Genomic DNA, 25346 nt, shown 5'->3' on the forward strand with positions numbered 1-25346 from the left:
TATTGAAAATATTGTTATGAATTAACTTATTGGACTTATAACCTTTTTAAGTAACATGGCTGAATGAAGTGAGCTTATGTCATAGCCTGTCAATCCTCTGGACAAATGAAGTAGACTTAACATACACAGGGCTGTCATGAAAAAATTGTCATATGCTTATGTAGCAGGGTGTGGAGTCTTCCCACAGATGACATCCTTACCTTGTCAGTGTAGAAGGGTGTGGAGTCATCCCACAGATGACATCCTTACCTTGTCAGTGTAGCAGGGTGTGGAGTCATCCAACAGATGACATCCTTACCTTGTTAGTGTAGCAGGGCGTGGAGTTATCCCACAGATGACATCCTTACCATGTCAGTGTAGCAGGGCGTGGAGTCATCCCACAGATGACATCCTTACCTCTTTGGTTAACCTCTTTGGTCATGTGAACAAGGTGTCCGATCTCGGATCAGAAGTCCATGGTTTGAATCCTATCACGGGACTCAGAAATTTTATGGCCTCTAGATTGGCGCCCAAAGTGCGCATGTAGATTAAATTTAAGCAAAATAACTGTCAGTACCCTACTATGGTCTCTGGTCTGTGATGATGTTTTAAGTTTTTGGTTACATTCTAATTTTTTTCTGTTGCCAATTCCTTGTGTATTGTCGACTTCTATATGTGTTTTGTAGCAGTCTGTTTTCATAGGTAGGCCTGATACTACTTAACAATGATGACAACCCAACTTGTTGAAGAGGTTTGAATACAATTTTCAAATGGCCGCCACACCAGACTGTATGATGCAGTGGAATAACTTGTCTTGTACTGTGTTGTTGCAGGGTCTAGCTGGCATGTTGTTTTGTGTACATGGGTACAGACATGCAGAGTGTATGATGCAGTGGAATAACTTGTCTTGTACTGTGTTGTTGCAGGGTCTAGGCCTGATGATAACGGTAGCCATGCCAGTATTTGACATCAGAGAATCCACGGTACGTAGCAATTCTCTCCGTCGCTACGGTGTATACCATATTCAACGTAATAAGTGCACAGGGCACTCTCAAAATTAGAAATAGGGGGCTCTTATTAGAATATTATTTTGGTGAAAAAAGTTGAAAGATAAATTTCATGGTTTATGTTGACAACCTGAAATGTTTGAATACGACAGATATTTATTTCCAGAATATAATTGCCCATAATTAAGGGTGCATATAACACACGAGTGTGTATTATACGCGAATAAATAAGTCTTTTGTACATTGATCAATCGGAAGGGGTGCTTATTGGGATTGTTCACTAGCCAATATATTAGCAAATATCGCTTATTAGAGCAGGGCGCTTATTACGTTGAATAGGGTAATATCAATTGCTCTCAGGGAACATCAGTTTTAATAAATAGTCTTTACATAAAAATGTGAGGTAGTCCTTGATAGAATATCCTGTTTGTGTCAAACATCTGTCATACTGAGGTTAGCAACCTCTTGTTAACCTGCCTGGTTCAAACACTCCTTCAATGGTTTGATTCCCTGGCTGCATCATACCCAAATATGTTAAAAAATGGTGCTTGTTGTTTCCCTGCCTGGCACTCGGCATTGAGGGGATAAAACAAGGACTAGACAGCTCTGAGTTAGTTTACTGAGTAGGGTATCCATGTTAAACTGCAGCATGATATGTCTGTTGGCTAGCAATATAAAACTGGCATTCATTCAGACTAGTACAAGCAGACACACATGTGCATGAATGTGTAATAAACTTGAAAGCAATGTTAAACCTCAGTTCACCTCACCATCCTTAAACTCATGTGTCAAGATGTTAAACTCCAGTTCATCTCACCATTCTTAAACTCATGTGTCAAGATGTTAAACCTCAGTTCACCTCACCATCCTTAAACTCATATGTGTCAAGATGTTAAACTCCAGTTCATCTCACCATCCTTAAACTCATGTGTCAAGATGTTAAACTCCAGTTCATCTCACCATCCTTAAACTCATGTGTCAAGATGTTAAACTCCAGTTCATCTCACCATCCTTAAACTCATGTGTCAAGATGTTAAACGCCAGTTCATCTCACCATCCTTAAACTCATGTGTCAAGATGTTAAACCCCAGTTCATCTCACCATCCTTAAACTCATGTGTCAAGATGTTAAACCCCAGTTCACCTCACCATCCTTAAACTCATGTGTCAAGATGTTAAACCCCAGTTCACCTCACCATCCTTAAACTCGTGTCAAGATGTTAAACCCCAGTTCATCTCACCATCCTTAAACCCATGTGTCAAGATGTTAAACCCCAGTTCATCTCACCATCCTTAAACCCATGTGTCAAGATGTTAAAGCCCAGTTCATCTCACCATCCTTAAACTCATTTGTCAAGCTGTTAAACCCCAGTTCATCTCACCATCCTTAAACCCATGTGTCAAGATGTTAAAGCCCAGTTCATCTCACCATTCTTAAACTCATTTGTCAAGCTGTTAAACCCCAGTTCATCTCACTGTCCTTTAACTCATACGTCAAGGCAGTGTGACATGCATGTAACATTCTGACAGGAGCTTGCAGTGATTCTGTTTTCAGGAGATGTGCTTCTGTTTCAGGGGGAGGATGAGGAGAGACCGGATGAGAACCTCCTTGGTGTCGCTGGCACTGATGTCCGCACATTCGAGCTAAAAAAATATATTCCATTACACAAAGTGAGGGTTCTTCACCAATAAGTTGCAAATGTGGTTTCAGAATAAAAGAATGATTTTGAAAGTTTTTCGTAAGTTCTACACCAAATATAAGAAATATGTTTAGTGCTTTATTAAATTGTTCAAATTTGGTGGTAAAGTTTGGTTTTATAAGTCAGACTGAATTATTTGTGAAGACTGCATTTTAAGTAACACACCTTAAAATTTTTGTCATAGCCATAACATATTTTGATTCGAATGTGTACACATAGAGTTTAAGAATTGGCACAAAGTGCAATAATCTTGGACGCAACGTTAAACCCAATTTCACCTCACCTCTTAAAACAGCTCGACCATGGGTCATGATGATCGTATGACTGGGCATTTCAGCAGATTTTATGGATGCTTCAGACAATTACACTTCTTTATATTCCATCCACCATTTTACAAAGCAGCAACATATATTTTGAACACAACATGCAAGCCCCAACACTCATGTCCAATATTATTCCTTGATAAATGCATTACTGGATTTGTTCATTACAGCTTGGAGTCAATGGATATGCCTTTGCCATCACAAACCATGGCTATATCATCTTCCATCCAGACTTCAGACCTCTGGTAAGACCACAGACCCATGTGTTGTTATGGCAACAGGGCATTGTGATAATACATTTTGTATTTGCAGGTAGTATGATCACAAGTAACTGAAACAATGTCGGAATCATTTTTTATATGGTTGGTTGAGCTCCCCTCCTCGATAATATTATGGTGCCGTGTCATTCATCATACTGCGGCATTTGTGATTACCGGGAGTTCACACGGGCCCCCATCCTAAAGGCTGTCTATTAATGCAAATCAGTAGCCAGGAAGACCTGGCTTCATAAACAATTTCAAATTCCTAAGATTGTTTCGTCTACTGTAAGTAAGGATTTACAAATACGTTGATACTTACTTCTGGCATCTTTTTAATATTGTCTTACCCCCATCTATCAATGGACTAGTATATAACCCGCAGTTTCCAGAGTAAACTTTCTCTTTTGACCTGAGCTGGATTGTCTGCATATTCGTGACCAGAATGTCTTAGGAGATGGCAAGGGCCATATTGCCATACTTAGCATTACGTTCTTAACAAGTGGCCTAATGATAAATACATACTGTTGTCATTAAAAGAGTGCTTTTTATATATTTATTGATAACTTTTAACATTTTTTCCACTTTTTTGAACAAATTATTGTCATTCAATTTTTTTAACAAAAATCTTAAAATATCTTTTCGGATATTTTGTTGATGGTTTTTACAAATATATTTTTCTTACTTTTTGGTAAATACGTATTGAATACCTATATTTTATTACACATACAGAATTTTACTTGCTCATGGGTTTCACCAAGATGATAATTGTCTTGGATCTTCATCAATTTGGGCCCTCTTTCAATATTGAGCTGACGTGATGTGATATAACTGAAATGCTGTTCAAAGCAGTGTTAAACCAAACTCACTCTCCTGTATTTGCCAGTAGTGATGGTCAAGTTTTCTCAGTGTATATGACCACCACCATGGTCTAGTGGACAGGCTGACCCATGAAGCTCCGGGTTAGAACAGGTCTTCAGGAACCCATGCTTGTCGTAAAAGGCGATTATGGTTGTATTGAGAGGCGTTTAATGGGATTGGGGGATCAGGCTCGCTGACATGGTTGATGCATGTCATCGTATCCCAATTGCATGGATTGATGCTCATAAAGTCAATCACTGGATCCAGACACGATTTTTTACAGACCTCCGTCATATAGCTGGAATATTGCTGAGTGTGGCGTTAAACAACAAACAAACAAACAAACAAAATTGATGACTGCAAGGTCAGAAATATACTGGCATGTTTTTCAAAAAGGGTGATAAACCCTACTCACATCTAACTAACTACAAGGTGTCGCTATGTACACTGAGCCATGATGTTCCAGCCTGTTGTCATTGTTTGTCTGTTGCAGTATCGGAGGGAGATTGGTTCCAGTGAGATGTTCCTCAAACCCGATTACAACAGTGTAGACATGACTGAGGTGGAACTGGCAGACAATGCCTCCAGTATTCAAGAGGTGAGTCGACTTGACTGAGGTGGAACTGGCAGAGAATGCCTCCAGACTTCAAGAGGTGAGTTGACGTGACTGAGGTGGAACTGGCAGACAATGCCTCCAGTATTCAAGAGGTGAGATGGCTTGACTGAGGTGGAACTGGCAGACAATGCCTCCAGTATTCAAGAGGTGAGTTGACGTGACTGAGGTGGAACTGGCAGACAATGCCTCCAGTGTTCAAGAGGTGAGTTGACGTGACTGAGGTGGAACTGGCAGACAATGCCTCCAGTATTCAAGAGGTGAGATGACTTGACTGAGGTGGAACTGGCAGACAATGCCTCCAGTGTTCAAGAGGTGAGTTGACTTGACTGAGGTGGAACTGGCAGACAATGCCTCCAGTATTCAAGAGGTGAGTTGACTTGACTGAGGTGGAACTGGCAGACAATGCCTCCAGTATTCAAGAGGTGAGTCGACTTGACTGAGGTGGAACTGGCAGACAATGCCTCCAGTATTCAAGAGGTGAGTTGACTTGACTGAAGTGGAACTGGCAGACAATGCCTCCAGTATTCATGAGGTGAGTCGACTTGACTGAGGTGGAACTGGCAGACAATGCCTCCAGTATTCAAGAGGTGAGTTGACGTGACTGAGGCGGAACTGGCAGACAATGCCTCCAGTATTCAAGAGGTGAGTCGACTTGACTGAGGTGGAACTGGCAGACAATGCCTCCAGTATTCAAGAGGTGAGTTGACTTGACTGAGGTGGAACTGGCAGACAATGCCTCCAGTATTCAAGAGGTGAGTTGACTTGACTGAGGTGGAACTGGCAGACAATGCCTCTCAGTATTCAAGAGGTGAGATGACTTGACTGAGGTGGAACTGGCAGACAATGCCTCCAGTATTCAAGAGGTGAGATGACTTGACTGAGGTGGAACTGGCAGACAATGCCTCTCAGTATTCAAGAGGTGAGATGACTTGACTGAGGTGGAACTGGCAGACAATGCCTCCAGTGTACAATATCAGTCAATGTCACAAGTAATTGGGTATACTAACCATCATGGAGTATTTGCATTCATCTAGCTTATATGTTGATGATTACAAATGCACACCTCCTTTTTTTTCAAGAGTTTAATGTTTATGTGATATCATTTGATGTTAATATGATATGATTTGAAGTTTATGTGACATCATTTGATGTTAATATGATATGATTTGATGTTAATATGATATGATTTGAAGTTTATGTGATATCATTTACAGAATATGTGTTATCATTTGAAGTATATGTGATATCATTTGATGCTTATGTGATATCATTTGATATTTATGTGATATCATTTGAAGTATATGTGATGTCATTTGAAGTTTATGTGATATCATTTGATATTTATGTGATATCATTTGAAGTTGATGTAATATCAGTTGACATTTATGTGAAATCATTTGAAGTTTATGTGATATGTGACGTTTATGTGGTATCTTTTGATGTTTATTTGATATCATTTCAGCTCCGCCAGGGAATGTTGGATCACACCTATGCCAGTATGGAGATACTGGTGACAGAGCACGATGACATGGTAAGATGATGTGTACAAAGTGTGTGCAGTATCGTATATACATTGTACACCTGGGAACATGTTGTGTTTCACCTGTCTCTATTTAACACGGATCTCGGTATGCCATGAATATCTACATATGACATTGGGATGCAGATGAAGATGAGGGGGCACCTTATGTCTTGGGGAGGGTACATCCTGCCTTTTTCAAAATCATGGATCCAGCCCTGTCAATAATATAAGGGTAATGCTATTTTTCAGGGCATTATCATTTGCAGAAGCCTGAGGACTTCCATTAACTGCCCGACGAAGGAGGGCAGTTGAAAAGACCGAGGGTTTCTGCAAATGATAATGCCCTGAAAAATAACGTTACCGTTATTATAGCTAAAATGGATGGAATTTGTTATCAAATAAAAAGAAACAACAATGTCGGTTTTCAGACATTTACTGCTATCAACACGAATGTCACTGACCCACTTTTACAAATATGGAAAAGTCATAGGACAAACCAGATAATGTCACTTTTGAACATGACGTCACCTATCCCTATCCTATGATGTCACCTAACAATGGGCGTGATAATGGCCCGTCGTCAAGAAATATGAGGGCATTATCAAGTTACAGTGGCCTGCTCATTTTTGATAACATGTGGGCGGTTTAATGATAATTCTATCCATTTTAGCTATTATGACCCATAGACATCAAATAGCCTCTCTCCCTTACTTTTGTTGCTGGCCATGGAATGAGTGAGTTGGGGTTAACACCACTTTTACCGGTTTTACATTACATCAAGGCGTGTCAGCTTAATGCGGGAGGAAAGTCCGAAGTGGTGTAAGTCTCAGACGTTTAGCAATTTGGTGAAACCCATGAGCTCACATGTATGGGGCTGACAAACCTAGAAACATAATCGGGCCTACCCGGGATTCGAACCCACAATCAAGGGACACAACTCTGTACAACGCCTTCAACAACTGTGTCCTTTCTGGCCATAGACCATGGGTCCAGAAAACCCTTTTTAACTGTTATGCTGGAATAAGCTGGGCCCTTTAAATCATTTCTATACCATATATTGAAAAAGCACAAACTAAATTTGTTACCACTGTAGAAGGATTTTCTTTTTTCTATTTCAGAAACGTTACAGAAAGAGGACAAATCTATATTACTTTGACAAAGTGTCAAATATTTTCAGGTAAGGGATGAAAATATATTGCTTATATATTGCTTATATATATTTGTATAATAAAGTAGTACCAGTTAAGGAGATCAGGAAAAAACTAAAAATGTTACAGTTGTTGTTGTTTGTTTGGTGTTTAATGCTGAGCTCTGCAATATTCCAGCTATATGACGACGATCTGTAAATAAACGAGTCTTGAACAGACAGTCCAGTGATAGACATCATGAGCATCAATCCACACAATTGTGATACGATGCATCAACCAAGTCAGCGAGCCTGACCACCCGATCCCGTTAGTCGCCTCTTACGACAAGCATAGTCACTGTTACAGATATAGGAAAACAAGATCCACGCTATAAGGATGTGTGATGACTGCATCCTATCGCCTTGTTCTGATTGCAATGTAAGGAATGCGATCACACACAAAAGCTGTATTGGTCTGCTCAAATCCTGTATTGGCCCCCTCAAATCCTGTATTGGCCTGCTCAAATCCTGTATTGGCCTGCTCAAATCCTGTATTGGCCCCCTCAAATCCTGTATTGGCCTGCTCAAATCCTGTATTGGCCTGCTCAAATCCTGTATTGGCCTGCTCAAATCCTGTATTGGCCCCCTCAAATCCTGTATTGGCCTGCTCAAATCCTGTATTGGTGCTCTCAAATCCTGTATTGGCCTGTTCAAATCCTGTATTGGCCCTCTTAGATCCTGTATTGGCCCTCTCAGATCCTGTATTGGCCCTCTCAAATGCTGTATTGGCCTGCTCAAATCCTGTATTGGCCCTCTCAGATCCTGTATTGGCCCTCTCAAATCCTGTATTGGCGCTCTCAAATCCTGTATTGGCCCCCTCAAATCCTGTATTGGCCCTCTCAAATCCTGTATTTGCCCTCTCAGATCCTGTATTGGCCCTCTCAGATCCTGTATTTGCCGTCTCAGATCCTGTATTGGCCAGTTCAAATCCTGTAGTGGCCCTCTCAAATCCTCTTTGGCACTCTCAGATCCAGTATTGGCCCTCTCAAATCCTGTTTTGCCCAGCAAAGCCGTATTGGCCTGCTCAAAGCCTTATTGTCCTGCTCAAATCAAGTATTGGCCTGCTTAAATCCTGTATTGGCCTGCTCAAATCAAGTATTAGCCTGCTTAATATGTAGTGGCCCTATGGTGCTTCTTGTATGATGTGTGCTGATATGAGAGTGTTACGGACAGTTGTTTAATAATTAATATGTTGTCCAAGGCTGTCAGTTCATAGTGTCAAGACATGATACTCCTTTGCTGTTTAATGCATAAGTACAATGTGTGACTTTTTGCTGTTGCAGCCTTGCTTTAGTAATACCCAAAGGATATGGAGAAATAAGACTTCGGCCCCAGTACAATCTTCTCCATACTCGTGAGTGATTTATGGTCTGAACATATAAGTTTCTTCAGCTTCATAACTGATCAATGTCTTTTCACTGTTTTCATGCTCTGCAATGAACTTTTCATCTTGAAGGCCTTTCCTGAAAAGGTCTTCCAACATTTTGGATCCTTTTATGATCTATTTTGGATGCATTCTGATAACAAACAGTAATTTTTGTGAGCTAAACCCTAAGTTGCCATTATTATTGTCTGTATAATGCTGTTAAATGCAGCAAAACAAATAAATATATTATTAGGATGTTAAAGTGACTGATGATGAAGTTTGTACTTTCAGAGGCTGAAGCTGAGTACCTGAATAACGAGACTCTTCTGCTAGCCCCCTGGTGAGTCATTTGTATTTTTTGTGTGGACCAGTTATAAACATATACTAGGAGCTGATTAGTCTTTTTTAAAGTTCAGAATCTACAGTCATTGAAAGGGAAAGTAACATTTGGAGGATGGGGGATGAGGAACAGGAGAGGGTATACCCCTATCCCTTCCTCCACCCCTCCCTCCTCCTCCTCCTCCTCCTGCTGCTGCTGCTGCGGAGGTTTGGGGACGTCTGCCATGTTTTGAGGGAACAGGAGCAACATTAGTCTTTTAAAGAGTCATGGAGCTCAAACCACTCACAATGTATCCCACTTTCATGTCTATGGAGACTGTTCATAACATCACTTGTGATTGGATGACAAAGACATCAAACCACTGGGTGGTGGGTGGGAGGGATTGTTCGAATATGTCACAGCCATGATGTTTGGATGTAAAATAATTTGCTTTAGAACAATGATTTGGCCATTTAGTGATGTTTCATAAATTAGTAGATGAAAGATTTACCAAGAGGTTTGAGAAGAATGACAATCCTGTATATGCTTGTGCTGCTCATGGAATTAATGTTGAAAATATTGAAATATTGTGTCCAGGATTTTCTGCAAGAATGCAACCTCGGGTCAGATGCAGACGTTGAGGAAGTACCAGCTCCAAGATATTGTCAATGGAACAGCAACGCATCAACTAAAATGTAAGTGCACAACCACACAAGAATGCATCATCTTCACTATAGGTGCACAACCACAAAGGAACGTAACAACTAAAATGTATTAAAAGTGCACAAGCCACACAGGAACTAGCCATTTGTCAGGCCACACAGTGAGTGAGTGAGTTAAAATTTTAAGTCACATCAGCAATATTTCAGCCATATCGTGACTAGGCCACACAGTGTAACCAGATCCCCGCTATCTGGCTCATATGACAGGCTTAGGGTGCTGAGGATTCATTCTGCCCAGAATCCCCCTGGGTACTGCCACATGTTTGTGTCAAGATTGTAAACATTTCATGCACCGCCACTGGCCAAGATCTGTAAAGTAAAGGTATAATATGTATCGGATGCAATAAGTGTAACATTGCTGCTTACTAAAACCCTCTTCAGGATAACAGAATAACAGTTGTCCAAGTGCTGCAAGTTGCTGTGCAGAGTTGGCCCCCTAAGGCATGCCATTATCCTATGGTCCTGGGTTTGAATCCCAGATTGACCCTGATCATGATCAATTGTGTCAGCACCAAACCTAGGTTCAGCCAAGCAGCCAGCATCATTTTGGCTTTCCTCCTACATTAAGCTGACATGCTGAGACATGACTGAAATACTGTTCAAAGCCAACTCACTCACTCACTCACTCACTGTTTGCTTACCTGACTCACTGACTCCCACTTGTCTGCAGGTGACCCTGATCTCGTGAGACTGTTGGTGTATGACGCAATCCAGACTTACAACTATACAAAGATCTGGGAGGGGCAGAAGGACTACCTCGGGCGGGGCAGACTCAGACCTGGATCTAACATCAAGTAAGTAGAACAGATCTGGATCTTATGTCAAGTGAGTAGAACAGATCTGGAACTTATGTCAAGTGAGTAGAACAGAAATGGATCTTATGTCAAGTAATTAGATCAGATCTGGATCTTATGTCAAGTAAGTAGAACAGAAATGGATCTTATGTCAAGTGAGTAGAATAGATCTGGATCTTATGTCAAGTAAATAGAAAAAACTGAATCTTATGTCAAGTAAGTAGAACAGATCTGGATCTTATGTCAAATAAGTAGAACAGATATGGATCTAATGTCAAGTAATTAGATCAGATCTGGATCTTATGTCAAGTGAGTAGAACAGATCTAGATCTTATGTCAAGTGAGTAGAACAGATCTGGATCTTATGTCAAGTGAGTAGAACAGATCTGGATCTTATGTCAAGTGAGTAGAACAGGTCTGGATCTTATGTCATGTGAGTAGAACAGATCTGGATCTTATGTCAAGTAAGTAGAACAGACCTGGATCTGGTTGTCCATAACTATCAGCGCTAATTACTGTAAAGTGTTGGCTTCCATTGCCTATTGCTAATCACCCATCAGCACCAATTATCTGTTCGCTCCCCTTGTTAGTTTCCACCTTTTGTTATCTTATTACTTTTGTTGTTCTAACATGTACATATAACATGCTCTCTGCCTCATGGCATTCGTTCACCTGATGAAGGAGTAAGCATATACTCCGAAACGTTGTGTTCGTCATAATAAAGATCTTGATGCCCATAGATTCTCTTTCTTATGTGTATCACTTCTAAATGCCTTTCAAAGACTATGAAAACTTTGAAAAAACATTTTAACTCATGATTTCAATTCGCTTTTCCAGAAAAGATTACCGCTCATGCTATGGTATAGCAGACCAGAAAGATATGAAAAAATGCTACACAAAAGTGCATGCAAAGTAAGTATGTGAATCCTACATAGAATGTCATTAAATATCATGACACAGACACAGTCTACATGAGCAGATAGTGACTAGACGCAGGGAAATGCCAAAATAGAATCTGAATTTGAACAGCCAGCTGCCAAGAGGAGATAACTCTCGTACACAGTGTTCATTACTGCTATAGAGATGGCAAGTGAATACCTTAAAACATGAATCACATGTGTTTCAAGGTGTTTAATCAAAGGAAAGGATTCGGATGATTCTTATATGGAAAGCAGATACAATTTCTGCCAATGTAAAAACATGTATGCATAAATTCAAAATGTCCTCATGGCTTTGACATTAGTAACTGGCTGGTGAGGGTACTTATACAGCTGAATAGAGTAACCTGCCCCTGATTGTTAAGTCACCATGACCTTGATATCTGTTATATTTCAACTGTTTTCTTTTTCAGATATGGAATTGACTTTATCTTCATTGGTACTAGTGTCGGGTTGACTCGCTTCTTGCAGGTGGAAGAAGCAGAAAACTTAACAGAATTGTAAGTTGAACAATGCTGAGATGACATTAAGTAGAACTATCAGGAATGTCCTTAAGTAGAACAATGCTGAGATGACATTAAGTAGAACTATCAGGAATGTCCTTAAGTAGAACAATGCTGAGATGTCATTAAGTAGAACTATCAGGAATGTCCTTAAGTAGAACAATGCTGAGATGTCATTAAGTAGAACTATCAGGAATGTCCTTAAGTAGAACAATGCTGAGATGACATTAAGTAGAACTATCAGGAATGTCCTTAAGTAGAACAATGCTGAGATGTCATTAAGTAGAACAATGCTGAGATGTCATTAAGCAGAACAATGCTGAGATTTCATTTAGTAGAACAATGCTGAGATGTCATTAAGCAGAACAATGCTGAGATTTCATTTAGTAGAACAATGCTGAGATTTCATTTAGTAGAACAATGCTGAGATTTCATTAAGTAGAACAATGCTGAGATATATGTTGTGTATATTTCCAGTGATTTTGCTTCATCAAGCACCAAGACTATAGGGGAACCCTACTACAAGCGAGCTGTCAGTGGCTGGCAAGATGGCTACAACTATACCTTTGCTCTCAGGAAATCAGGTAATCAGAGGCGCCCTCCCATACTTTAGTGAGTGAATATAGTTCACTGCCGACAGAAGCCTGTAAAGGACTGACTGGGACAGACAAACAAGTGGCTGATAGCATGAGTAACAAATCAAGCATATGAGGTGACATTATCAAGTGAGTGAGTGAGTATGGTTTAATGTTGCTTTTAGCAATATTCCAACAATATCACGCCAGGGGACACCAGAAATGGACACATTGTACAAATTTGGGGAATCGAACACGGGTCTTCGACATGACAAGCGAATGCTTTAACCACTTGGCTACCCGACCGCCTGACATAATCAAGATGAAACATTGTAACCGTCCAATCCTTGTTTAGTTGTGTCAGATCAGCTGAAGTACAATGCAATGATCAACAAGATGACAAAGCGTAACTGTCAAATACTAGTTTAGTTGTGTCAGATCAGCTGAAGTACAATGCAATGATCAACAAGATGACAAAGCGTAACTGTCAAATACTAGTTTAGTTGTGTCAGATCAGCTGAAGTACAATGCAATGATCAACAAGATGACAAAGCGTAACTGTCAAATACTAGTTTAGGCTCTAAGTAAGTCAGATTTACCAAGTGACACACTTGTCACAAAAACCTTTTAAAATATTTTTGTTTGTTCTTTAGGGATGTTCCCAATGCAGTCCACCACTGTGATCATGTCGTCACCAGAGGTGTTGAAGCGTGGTGGAAAGGAAGCTGTTGCTGCCGTTGTGGGATTCCAGATGAAGCACTATAAGTTCTCAGAGATGTTTCACAACATAACAACCGAGTGTCCATCTGGCAGCTGTGACTTCACATGTAACGACACAGAGGTAGGTAGCTGATTACATCTGATTTCATTGTCAGTAGCTGATTACAAATGTGATTGCAAAACTAAATTTTGACTGAAACAGATCATCTCCTGGACATGTCATTTTTTTAAATCAAGATTCTTTCCATACAAGGGAAAATGTTTGGCTTTTTATCATCTGCAATTTGAGCAGTCTGCCAAAATCCTGGCTAAATGTAAACAACCTTGACTCCTCACCATCTGTTATGGCACTATTCAATAAAGGCTCTTTCTTTGCAAGAAGAAGAAGTTGTCTAAAAAAGAAGACACAAAGTTACTTTGGCTGAAGCAGCAGATTCTTGCCATATTGTTTCTCCAAGGTTTTGAGACCGCCTCCGTGGTCTTGTGGTAGAGCCGCGTCATACAAAAAGACGTTAAAAGATTGTACTTGTTGTTACCCTGTCTGGCGCTCGGCATTAAGGGGCTAAAACAAGGACTGGTCGGCTCGGAGTCAGTATACTGTGTCTGAGTGGGGTATTCATGTTAAAACTGCAGCATGGTATCTCAGTGAGCTAGCACTATAAATCGGCATCAGTCCGGACTAGTACAAGCAGCCACACACACACATACACGTGCATACACGTCGCTATATAAGTGCAATAATCTTGGACGCGACGTTAAACCCAATTTCACCTCACCTCACCTCACCTCCAAGGTTTTGATCCTGAAACACATGGAGTATTGACTTTTAGGTCATCTCTTTGGTTCAATGGTGGCTAGGCAGATTCTTGTCATATTGTTTCTCCAAGGCTTTGATCCGTTACACCAAGAGTCCTTTGCCTTGGAGGTCATCTCTCTGGTTCAATGGTGGTTAGGCAGATTCTTGTCATATTGTTTCTCCAAGGCTTTGATCCGTTACACCAAGAGCCCTTTGCCTTGGAGGTCATCTCTCTGGTTCAATGGTGGTTAGGCAGATTCTTGTCATATTGTTTCTCCAAGGCTTTGATCCGTTACACCAAGAGCCCTTTGCCTTGGAGGTCATCTCTCTGGTTCAATGGTGGCTAGGCAGATTCTTGTCATATTGTTTCTCCAAGGCTTTGATCCGTTACACCAAGAGCCCTTTGCCTTGGAGGTCATCTCTCTGGTTCAATGGTGGCTAGGCAGATTCTTGTCATATTGTTTCTCCAAGGCTTTGATCCGTTACACCAAGAGCCCTTTGCCTTGGAGGTCATCTCTCTGGTTCAATGGTGGCTAGGCAGATTCTTGTCATATTGTTTCTCCAAGGCTTTGATCCGTTACACCAAGAGCCCTTTGCCTTGGAGGTCATCTCTCTGGTTCAATGGTGGTTAGGCAGATTCTTGTCATATTGTTTCTCCAAGGCTTTGATCCGTTACACCAAGAGTCCTTTGCCTTGGAGGTCATCTCTCTGGTTCAATGGTGGCTAGGCAGATTCTTGTCATATTGTTTCTCCAAGGCTTTGATCCGTTACACCAAGAGCCCTTTGCCTTGGAGGTCATCTCTCTGGTTCAATGGTGGCTAGGCAGATTCTTGTCATATTGTTTCTCCAAGGCTTTGATCCTTTGATTTGGATAATAGAAATAAGGGCAATAAAGTATGAAACACATTTTGGGGGTGTCGATTGCGCTGGTAGACATCATATCTCTCTACTTCAGTGGTAGCAGGGCAGATTCTTGTCATATTGTTTTGCTCTGGCTTTGATCCTTCTAGACCAGGAGTCAGTTGCCCTGGTAGCCATCTCTCTGGTTTGATTGTTCTTTTTCTGTTTGAAATGATAAAAGTATAGAGTAAGTAGTAGTCAGTGGTTTAACGTGAAGATTCAATATGAATCATTGTTTGAGGTTTGGCATACAAAAAATGATTTTTCGAGGATACAGATCCCATCTGCCATCTGCAACCTTCATACAATTGAATTTGTTCTGTATTACATGTCATAATGTTTTGTTGCCAGTATTTGAACTGCTACCTCCTAGACCACAGTGGCTTTGTAATGGCATCCAATAACAAGGATGGAAATGATGTAAGTATAATAAGTTAAATAGTCATTGTTTGTTTGTTGTTGAACGCTACACTCAGCAATATTCCAGCTAAATGATGACGTTCGGTAAATGATCAAGTCTGGTCCAGACAGTTTAGTGATTGACGTAAAAAAAAAAGCATCGATCTAAACAATAGAGTGACGATGATATGCATCAACTAAGTGAGTGAGGTGACCACCCATCCCATTAGTCACCTCTTACGACAAGCATGGCTTGCTGAAGACGAATTCTAACTCGGATCTTCATGGGGAAATATCCGTAGTGATAAAAGAGTAGGAGTTAATATTGTTTTCTAAAACTTTGGGACTTTTAGATGGAAAGATTAGTATGGCCATTGATAAAACCTGATCAATATTGAATTTAATTATATTAAATTCAGAAATAAACATTTTCAGATATACGGGTGTTAATGAACATGTGATGTCAAAGAATTTCAGTTGAAGCCAGCAGTATTAGCTAGAAGTTTAAAAATGCAACAATGTATAGACAATGAAATCACTGAATTTATGTGTAATTTCTGTAGTATTATATGTTCATAAACAAACAGCTGTGAAAAGGAAATCACATCACTTTTGAATGGATTGGTGCCATTGATGTTGAATGTGTCTTTATTTTACAGACAGGGAAATTTTTCGGGATGGTGGACAACTCTTTATTAGAAGAATTAATTCGAGAAAATATTTATAACACGTAAGTTGTTCCGTTCTTTTATTTATGGAAACTTTGAATATTTTAGTGATTGTGGTAAGAGGAACTTCATCTGCACAACATATCTCTATGATGTTTGTACATTGATTGTATAAGGTTGTATTGCATGAACATATCGGTTATACATTCTTTATTGACTTGTTTTTCTTCAGAGCCAACATCACTGACTATCAAGGGATGTGTAAAATATATGCGAGTGACCAAGAGAGCGCTGCACCATTGCTAACAAATGTAAGTCAGTTTATGTATATGAGTGACATCGTTTGTCAGAAGCAAGCAATTTGACAACTGAGTGAGTGAGTGAGTTGGATTTAACACTGTTTTGAACAGTATTACAGTTATATCTTGGCGTCTCAGCTTAATGTGTGAGGAAAGCCCGAAGTGATGTAGGTCTCAGACGTTTACCACTTCAGTGAAACCCATGAGCACAGGATGGTGCTGACAAACCTAGAAACTAATCGGTCGAACCAGGATTTGAACCCACAATAATAGGTTTCTGGCGTGACCAAGGGACACAACTCTGCACAGTGCATCGCGGCACCTTAGACGGCTGGGCCACCCGTGCCCCCCATTGTTATAAGAAATATGGCAGTTAAATTTGTAAATTAGGTTATAACAAAGCTCATTGTGAGTGGCCAGGTGACATTGGCCATTGAGACAGGTCTCAGTCGTTTATCACCTTGGTGAAACCCACAAGCACGGTTATGATGCTGACAGACCTGGTATAATAATTGGGGCGAACCGGGATTCGAACCCACAGTCATAGTTCTCTGGTGTGCCCAAGGGATGCAACTCTGCACGGCGAATTACGATAACTGGGCTTCCTACTTTAAGATTATATTTGAAATGAAATGATTGGAAATATGTTTTTTATAAGTATGCTCATAATCCTTTGGTTCATGTGTCCATTGTCTGTTACCTCTAAACTGTGTATTGAATATTTTTTTTATTTTTCAGCCACTGTCAAAAATATTTAGTTGGTTAATGTGGACTATTGCGGAAAGTGTTATGTAAGTATGTGTAATATAGACAGGCCCCTCTTTAGTGTTTAGTTTTTGGGTACTGCAAATATTTGCTAGAGAGAACAGTTAAAATGGCAGTTTAGTGATAACCTCTGACATACAAGTTACTGATGCAGTTATTTCCTGTTGAGGAAATTCTTTCTTGTTTAAATGTCTAAAAATAGACTGGTGAGTCTGCAAAACAAAGAATATAATTAGTCTGAACTAATAAAGGCGCCACTTTACCAAAAGGGTCAGACTTTTCATTTGTGATGTCAAACCTGGTCCTTTGCACAAGCACATACCTCACTACTAGACTTACCCCAAGAATAAATGTAGGATTCTGAACTAAAATGGGTAAATTTGGAAAAAATGGCTATGTTTCTCAAAACTGGGATTTTCAGAAGTTTGATTTTTCTTACCTTCAGAGGTATTTTAAGATTATATTTGTATATTGCATTCAATGCAGTTATATAAAAGTCTCTCCCTCTTAGATGGCCCTGCTATCAGTGAAATACAAGTCACCTAAAAAAGCCTTGGTATTAGTTATGACTATAAGAACATGAATTGCAAATTAGGAATTATTACAGTAGAACACGGATATAACGAACATGGATATAACAAACACGGATATAACAAACACGGACATAACGAACACATATATAACGAACATGCATATAACGAACATGGATAGAGCGAAAAAAAGGATACAACGGGCTGTTAAAAAATCCCCGATTTATCTCCTATATATATTATCATATAACATTTACGTATATAACAAACTCTCTACAGTGAACTAATGTATAAAGCGAACTGATATCTGATCACCAACAAGCCCAAATACCACTCATTAGTGACGTGTATAGCGAACTGAGAAATCAAGTGTCAAGTGTCACTGACAATTGGGTGTACGCAATCAGCAGCGAATCAACACAATCACTGGTGACGATTCATCCTTGTTAAACTTGCATTATGTTAATCTTACCTGTCCATGTAATTGGACTAATCTTGTCTTTAAAACAAACATTGCTAAGTCAACTCATCAATTACATTGTTCCATACGTAATCCTGCAATAGCAATCACCTTTTTACCACAGTGCTATGCTTATGGTTTTTATAATTTTAAATATATATAGTGAAAGCTATAACTAGAATAACATGATATTGGAACATATTATTATGATAAAGTAATAATTTCAATACAATTTCTTACGAGTATTGCAGTAAACATTTTTGAAAAATGTTTTGAAGTTGTATCATTGGGTACTTTTTAATTGAATCCTGGTAGATGCAGAAGGACGCGTGTATAAACGTGTTTGTGTCTTGTGTTTTGTTTTAGCTAAGATGGTGGACATTTCGAGCGAAAACATATAACGAACAACGTATATAACAAACTGATTTCTCCTGTCCCTTGTAGTTCGTTACATCCAGCCATGTTATACTCAGATTCCAATTGGGGTATTTTTAGTAACATTTGTTGCAGACTTGGTCCAGGTTTGGGCCTCAGAGCAGGTGTACATCAGTCCCTGAAACCACCAATATCCGTCATACATTTTGTACCACTACTCATATATAAGCTTATACTAGCATAGACCCGTGAAGATCCGGGGTAGAATAGGTTTTCAGCAACCCATGCTTGCCGTAAAAGGTGATTATGCTTGTCGTAGGAGGCGACTAACAAGATCGAGTGGTCAGGCTTGCTGACTTGGTTGATGCATGCCTCGTATCCCAAATGTGTGGATCGATGCTCATGATGTCAATCACTGGATTGTCTGTTCCAGACTCGATTATTTACAGACCGCCATCATATAGCTGTAATATTGCTGAGTGCGGCGTTAAACAACAAATAAACAAACAAATATACTTAATCATTGGTTAATGTCCAGTTTGTACTTAGGCCTTAACACTGTGTGGTCATCATAAAGTCTTGACCAATGATCTCTTTGCCATATCACTGTGGGGATTCCATGTTGAAGCTTACCTTGCAACTTATGCTTGTTGTGTACTGAGCTAAAAAAGTTAGGGATTATGAATATTTTGGGGGATATTTTTTATAGTGAAGACTGAGCACACTTCATAAAAATATCCCCCAAAATATTCATGATCCCTAACTTCTTTTGTTCAGTATACAAGGCACCTTGGTAGATGGGTGGGTCTGGCTTGGTCACCTGGTTGTTATTTAGTCAGTGCACTCAGGCAGTGTAGATTGTTGCTCATAATATCAATCACTGGTTTGTCCTGACTCAATTATTTACAGGCCACTGCCACAGAGCTGTTTTATTGCCAAATGCAGTGTTAAACAACAAACGAAATATCTTATTGCAATATTGTTTGAAAGGTTGTTATACTTCATGAACTTATTAAAAACTGTAAAAATGCCACATTTCATAAATCAAATTTGATATTGCTGTACATATTACTTGAAAGGCCTTTACGCAGGAACCGCCTCTGTTACTTAGTGGTAAAGCGTCCGCCCAGAGAGCGGAAGGTCTGGGGTTTGATCCCCAGGCCGCGTTCTACCAAATGACGTTAAAGAGGGTACTTGTTGTTACCCTGTCAACAGGTTGTTACCCTGTCGGCTTGGAGTCAGTATACTGTGTCTGAGTGGGGTATTCATGTTAAACTGTGGCATGGTATCTCAGTGTGCTGGCACTACAAATCGGCATCAGTCCGGACTAGTACAAGCAGCCACTCACACATACGTGCATGCACATCGCTCTAGAAGTGCATCTTGGAAGCAAGGTAAAACCCCATTTCACCCCACCTTTACACAGCCTGGACAAAGTCAGCTCATGTTAAATGCCTAAGTATTGCTTGAAAGGATTTGTCATCTACAGCACAACCTCCTTTACCACTTATATATCTCTTTTTGTTTCAGATTTTTGTCCGAGTGGAGTTTTTATAGTCTGTTGAATAGTGTTAATTACGTCAGAGGTATGTGGGATGTCTTTTTATCATTTTCAGAGTATAATCTGCAGAATTTCCATTGCTACCAATACTGCATGATAGGTCATTCACAACTATACTACTCAAAAAAGTTAAGGATCCCCAGATTCTTTCATATCGTTATATTCAATCTGTCATGGCATGAGTGAGTGAGTGAGTTAGTTAAAATTTAATGTCGCATCAGCATTATTTCAGCCATATAGCGACGAGACCAATTAATATATTTACAATATAGTTATTTATACAAAGTTATATTTTAAAATAATTTATGAAATATATTTGAGCATACTATAGTCATATGGCATGACAGAATAACAAACATTAAATAAGATATGCTTTATTGCCTGTAGGGGAATTGTTTTTACATCAGAGTGTCACAATTGTTACACAAGACATAATACATCGAGGAGATTAAACAAATACAAGTACACATTTAAGGCATGGACGTAACAGGGAACATGAAACAAATCAAGTGCTGCAGATATTAGGTTAAAACACTAAGAGTTAACATTTGTTTAAAAGTGAATGCTAATCTTGAATAAAAGAGGTCCTGGATCGTTTAGATTTAACTTTTGGAAATAGATATCTCCATCCAGATTGTTAACAGAATAACAACATTTTAAAAGTGAGATGGATCTTCTAAAATATGTGAGGCTATGTCAACAGTATTCTTTTTGTATAAAACGGCAAGGTTGCACATTCACATCCTCCTAATCTTACAATTTATTTCAGTCTAGACACGATAGTTACATGAAAGAATCAAGTGATCCTTAACCTATATAAGTAGTATATATTACTTTATATGACCCTGTGTTGTCTGTGGTTTATCTTTGTGACAAATGTGAAAACTTTGTACAATGGATTGTTATAAGTGTGAGTGAGTGTGTGAGTTGGGCTTTACGCCGTTTTTAACAGTATTCCAGTTATATCACGGTGTGTCAGCTCAATGTGGGAGGAAATCCCGAAGTGATGTAGGTCTCGCACGTTTACCACTTCAGTGAAACCCATGAGCACGGGTATGGTGCTGACAAACCTAGAAACATAATCGGTCGAACTGGGATTCGAACCCACAGTCATAGGTTTCTGGCATGCCCAAGGGACACAACTCTGCACAGTGAATCGCAGCACCTTAGATGACTGGGCCACCCATGTCCCCCATTGTTATAAGAAATATGGCAGTTAAATTTGTAAATTAGGTCATAACGAAGCTCATTGTGAGTGGCCAGGTTGTCTTAGAAGCCTCTCTTCCCTGTGCAGAGTTATGTCCCTTTGACTTGCCAGGAACCTCTGATGGTATGATTGTATACCAGATTTTAGGTTTGTCAGCACTATGGCCGTGCTCATGGGTTTCACCGAGATAGTAATTGTCTTGGATCTTTATCACTTTTGGCTTTCTTCCAATATTGAGCTGATGCAACGTGGTATAACTAAAATACTGTTCAAAACAGCGTTTAACCAAACTCACTCTCCTGTATTTGCCAGTAGTGATGGTCCAGTTTTCTCAGTGTGTATGACCACCTCCATGTCCTAGCAGACAGTGTATCTGCCTGGAGAGAGGAAGGGCGTGGGTTCGATCCAAAAGATGATACCAAAAGATGTTGAAAATATGGTACTTGTTGTTACCCTGCCCTGCATTAAGAGGCTAAAACAAGGACTGGTCGCCCTTGAGTCAGTATACTGTGTCTGAGTGGGGTATTCATGTTAAACTGCGTCATGGTATCTCAGTGAGCTAGCACTATAAAATCTGCATTATAGTGCTGACTAGTACAAGCAGCCACACACACATGAACACTATATAAATGCTTGTAATCTTGAATGTGACATTTCTACAATTCACAACGCCATCTCATGTATATAGGTCTAAAAAAAATAATGGTCTTGGTTCACAGCCTCATCATTATATAGTTCGTTACACGTTTCGTTTTTATTTCCATTTTGAAAGCAAAAACAAATAAAATCCTTTAATATTCCTAGTCCACTATTCAAGTATTTTACTCATCAAGGAATACATTTATTTAGGGAGGCCTTTCCCAGGTTGATTGTACACATTGTTTATTTGTTTACACAACTGTTAATTTGGTTACATACTAGTATGAACAACCTAAAAAAAAAAGACTCCACCCGCCAGCACATATATATTTTCAAAAAAACTTTGCCTGAAAACCAATTCTTTTATTTTTTTAAGCCATAGTCAATAGAAGGTCCACAATGATTCTCATCCCAATATGGCTTCCACCTTGCAGGTGGGGACTTTGAAGACATGAAGGACATTGCCGATCCTGATCTCCAGTTCTACATTGGATTAATGGTGCGGCCTGAAACTCAGGAACGTCCAAACGTTGACTATGTCGTAGACTTCGAAGCATGTGACAAGACTGTTCGTCTGTATGCTCTCAATGTTTCAACATTCCATAAAGTTAACAGGAACGGTTTGACCAAATCCATCACCAGCTGTGGATGCAGTCGAATGAGCCACAATCGGTGGGTACTTTATAGCACAGGAGTATTTTGTCCTAGTGGTCCTACTTTGTCCTACATTTAGTATCCTAATACTTTCTAATCTCATGTATTGAAGTATAACAGTGTAGGTTTAAGTACACTTTTGAGTTTTGTTTGGATTTAATTCTTTTAATATTTCAGCAACTTATTTTACCCATTACTGACAATGTTTAATAATAAACTTAGTCTCACTTTATCTTAACTAACATGATATTTATGTTGACAAGGACTCAATCATTTCATGAGCCAATCAAATAAAACTTAGAGTAATGGCGTATGATTATTTACATTGTGGATGAAGAGTGAGTAAGTTATGTGTTCTTACAACGACATGATAAAGGTCATGGTATGGACTCCATCTTCTGATGAAGATATTTGTATCTTTAGCATTTTGGACAGGCATGCTGCATTGGAATAGCTTAGAAGTATTTCACACTTTGCATTATCCTCTAAGTATGTTAGAGTTAGTTTGAAAGAGAAAATGGAATATAACTTCATGTGGTGGCATGTAACTAAAATTGCATATGTCAAAAATACATTTGATTATGAATGCATGATGTATTAGAATGTTTATATAGATATCTTCTTTCAATTCCTTTATACATTTCGATATTGCTCATTTATAGTAAGTATATATGGAAATACACAGAATTGCCATGTTTTTTTCTATTTAGTTTTGTTAACCATCAACAAAGCTGCATCCTTGTCACTATGGCATTGAGATGGATGCATTGGTGTAGAATCATACCCTGATGGATTTCATGCTGTCCTGAATATTGACCAACATATGGCTGAAATAATACTGAATTTGTCAGAAATACATAGCAAAGATTTTGCCATCTTTCCTGCACTCAGGAATCACGCATCATGCTAAGTAAGCATTGACTCATTGTTGCTGGAATATTGATAGTACTTGCAGTAAGTATTATTACGAGGGTGAGATAGTACTTTTAATCAGTATCATTACTAGTATGAGATAGTACTTGCAATTAGCGAGTATTAGTACTAAGGTGAGATAGTACATACAATCAGTATAATTATGAGGGTGAGATAGTACTTTCAATCAGTAGTATTACTAGGGTGAGATAGTACATACAGTCAGTATTATTATGAGGGTGAGATAGTACTTTCAATCAGTTGTATTACTAGGGTGAGATAGTACATACAGTCAGTATTATTATGAGGGTGAGATAGTACTTTCAATCAGTTGTATTACTGGGGTGAGATGGTACCTACAATTAGCGAGTATTATTACTAAGGTGAGATAGTACATACAGTCAGTATTATTATGAGGGTGAGATAGTACTTTCAATCAGTAGTATTACTAAGGTGAGATAGTACTTACAGTCAGTATTATTATGAGGGTGAGATAGTACTTTCAATCAGTAGTATTACTAGGGTGAGATAGTACATACAGTCAGTATTATTATGAGGGTGAGATAGTACTTTCAATCAGTAGTATTACTAGGGTGAGATAGTACATACAGTCAGTATTATTATGAGGGTGAGATAGTACTTTCAATCAGTAGTATTACTAAGGTGAGATAGTACATACAGTCAGTATTATTATGAGGGTGAGATAGTACTTTCAATCAGTAGTATTACTAGGGTGAGATAGTACTTGCGATCAGTATTATTATGAGGGTGAGATTGTACTTGCAATCAGTTAGTATTATTATGAGGGTGAGATAGTACTTACAGTCAGTATTGTTACTAGGGTGAGATAGTACTTGCAGTCAGTATTATTACTAAGGTGAGATAGTACTTGCAGTCAGTCAGTAGTATTACTGGGGTGAGATAGTATTTGCAATCAGCCAGTATTATTACTAAGGTGAGATAGTACTTGCAGTCAGTATTGTTACTAGGGTGAGATAGTACTTGCAGTCAGTTAGTATCATTACTTGGGTGAGATAGTACTTGCAGTCAGTTAGTATCATTACTTGGGTGAGATAGTACTTGCAGTCAGTTAGTATCATTACTTGGGTGATATAGTACCTGCAATCAGTGAGTATTGTTACTAGGGTGAGATAGTACTTGCAGTCAGTATTATTACTAAGGTGAGATAGTACATGCAATCAGTTAGTATTATTACCAAGGTAAGATAGTACATGCAGTCATTATTATTACTAGGGTGAGATAGTACTTGCAGTCAGTGAGTATTGTTACTAGGGTGAGATAGTACATGCAGTCATTATTATTACTAAGGTGAGATAGTACATGCAATCAGTTAGTATTATTACTAAGGTGAGATAGTACATGCAATCAGTCAGTATTATTACTAAGGTGAGATAGTACATGCAATCAGTGAGTATTATTACTAGGGTGAAATAGTACTTGCAGTCAGTTAGTATCATTACTTGGGTGAGATAGTACTTGCATTCAGTTAGTATCATTACTAGTATGAGATGGTACCTGCAATCAGTGAGTATTTTTACTAGGGTGAGATAGTACTTGCACTCAGTTAGTATTATTACCAAGGTAAGATAGTACATGCAGTCATTATTATTACTAGGGTGAGACAGGGTTTTTTACTAGTCCAAATAGTGGTAACATATAGCTCCTCACAAACTAAATTGGTATTGATGGTCAGGCATGGTGACTTGGTTGATCGCATTAGAATGGGTCCCCAGAATGCTATTGCTTGTTGTAAGAGGTGATTAAATTGGTTCC

The 25346-nt window shown here is 39.1% G+C and overlaps 1 protein-coding gene across 1 annotated transcript in view; it reads left to right on the plus strand.

The window, feature by feature from the left end:
- The window catches only part of LOC124136412 (voltage-dependent calcium channel subunit alpha-2/delta-3-like), a 320630-nt gene that overhangs the window by 288371 nt on the left and 6913 nt on the right, over positions 1-25346 (plus strand). Inside the window, exons 14-33 of the mRNA XM_048401558.1 lie at positions 906-962; positions 2561-2656; positions 3179-3253; positions 4620-4724; positions 6205-6273; positions 7383-7441; positions 8734-8804; positions 9108-9156; positions 9733-9830; positions 10528-10651; positions 11489-11563; positions 12003-12089; positions 12570-12676; positions 13321-13508; positions 15435-15503; positions 16142-16212; positions 16383-16461; positions 17188-17240; positions 20110-20165; positions 22421-22658. Coding sequence (XP_048257515.1) covers positions 906-962; positions 2561-2656; positions 3179-3253; positions 4620-4724; positions 6205-6273; positions 7383-7441; positions 8734-8804; positions 9108-9156; positions 9733-9830; positions 10528-10651; positions 11489-11563; positions 12003-12089; positions 12570-12676; positions 13321-13508; positions 15435-15503; positions 16142-16212; positions 16383-16461; positions 17188-17240; positions 20110-20165; positions 22421-22658 — 1826 coding nt within the window. The remainder of the gene's footprint in view (positions 1-905; positions 963-2560; positions 2657-3178; positions 3254-4619; positions 4725-6204; positions 6274-7382; positions 7442-8733; positions 8805-9107; positions 9157-9732; positions 9831-10527; positions 10652-11488; positions 11564-12002; positions 12090-12569; positions 12677-13320; positions 13509-15434; positions 15504-16141; positions 16213-16382; positions 16462-17187; positions 17241-20109; positions 20166-22420; positions 22659-25346) is intronic.

The sequence above is a fragment of the Haliotis rufescens genome, unplaced genomic scaffold (genome assembly GCF_023055435.1).
Source record: "Haliotis rufescens isolate VD_foot unplaced genomic scaffold, xgHalRufe1.0.p SCAF_22, whole genome shotgun sequence".
NCBI lineage: Eukaryota > Metazoa > Mollusca > Gastropoda > Lepetellida > Haliotidae > Haliotis > Haliotis rufescens.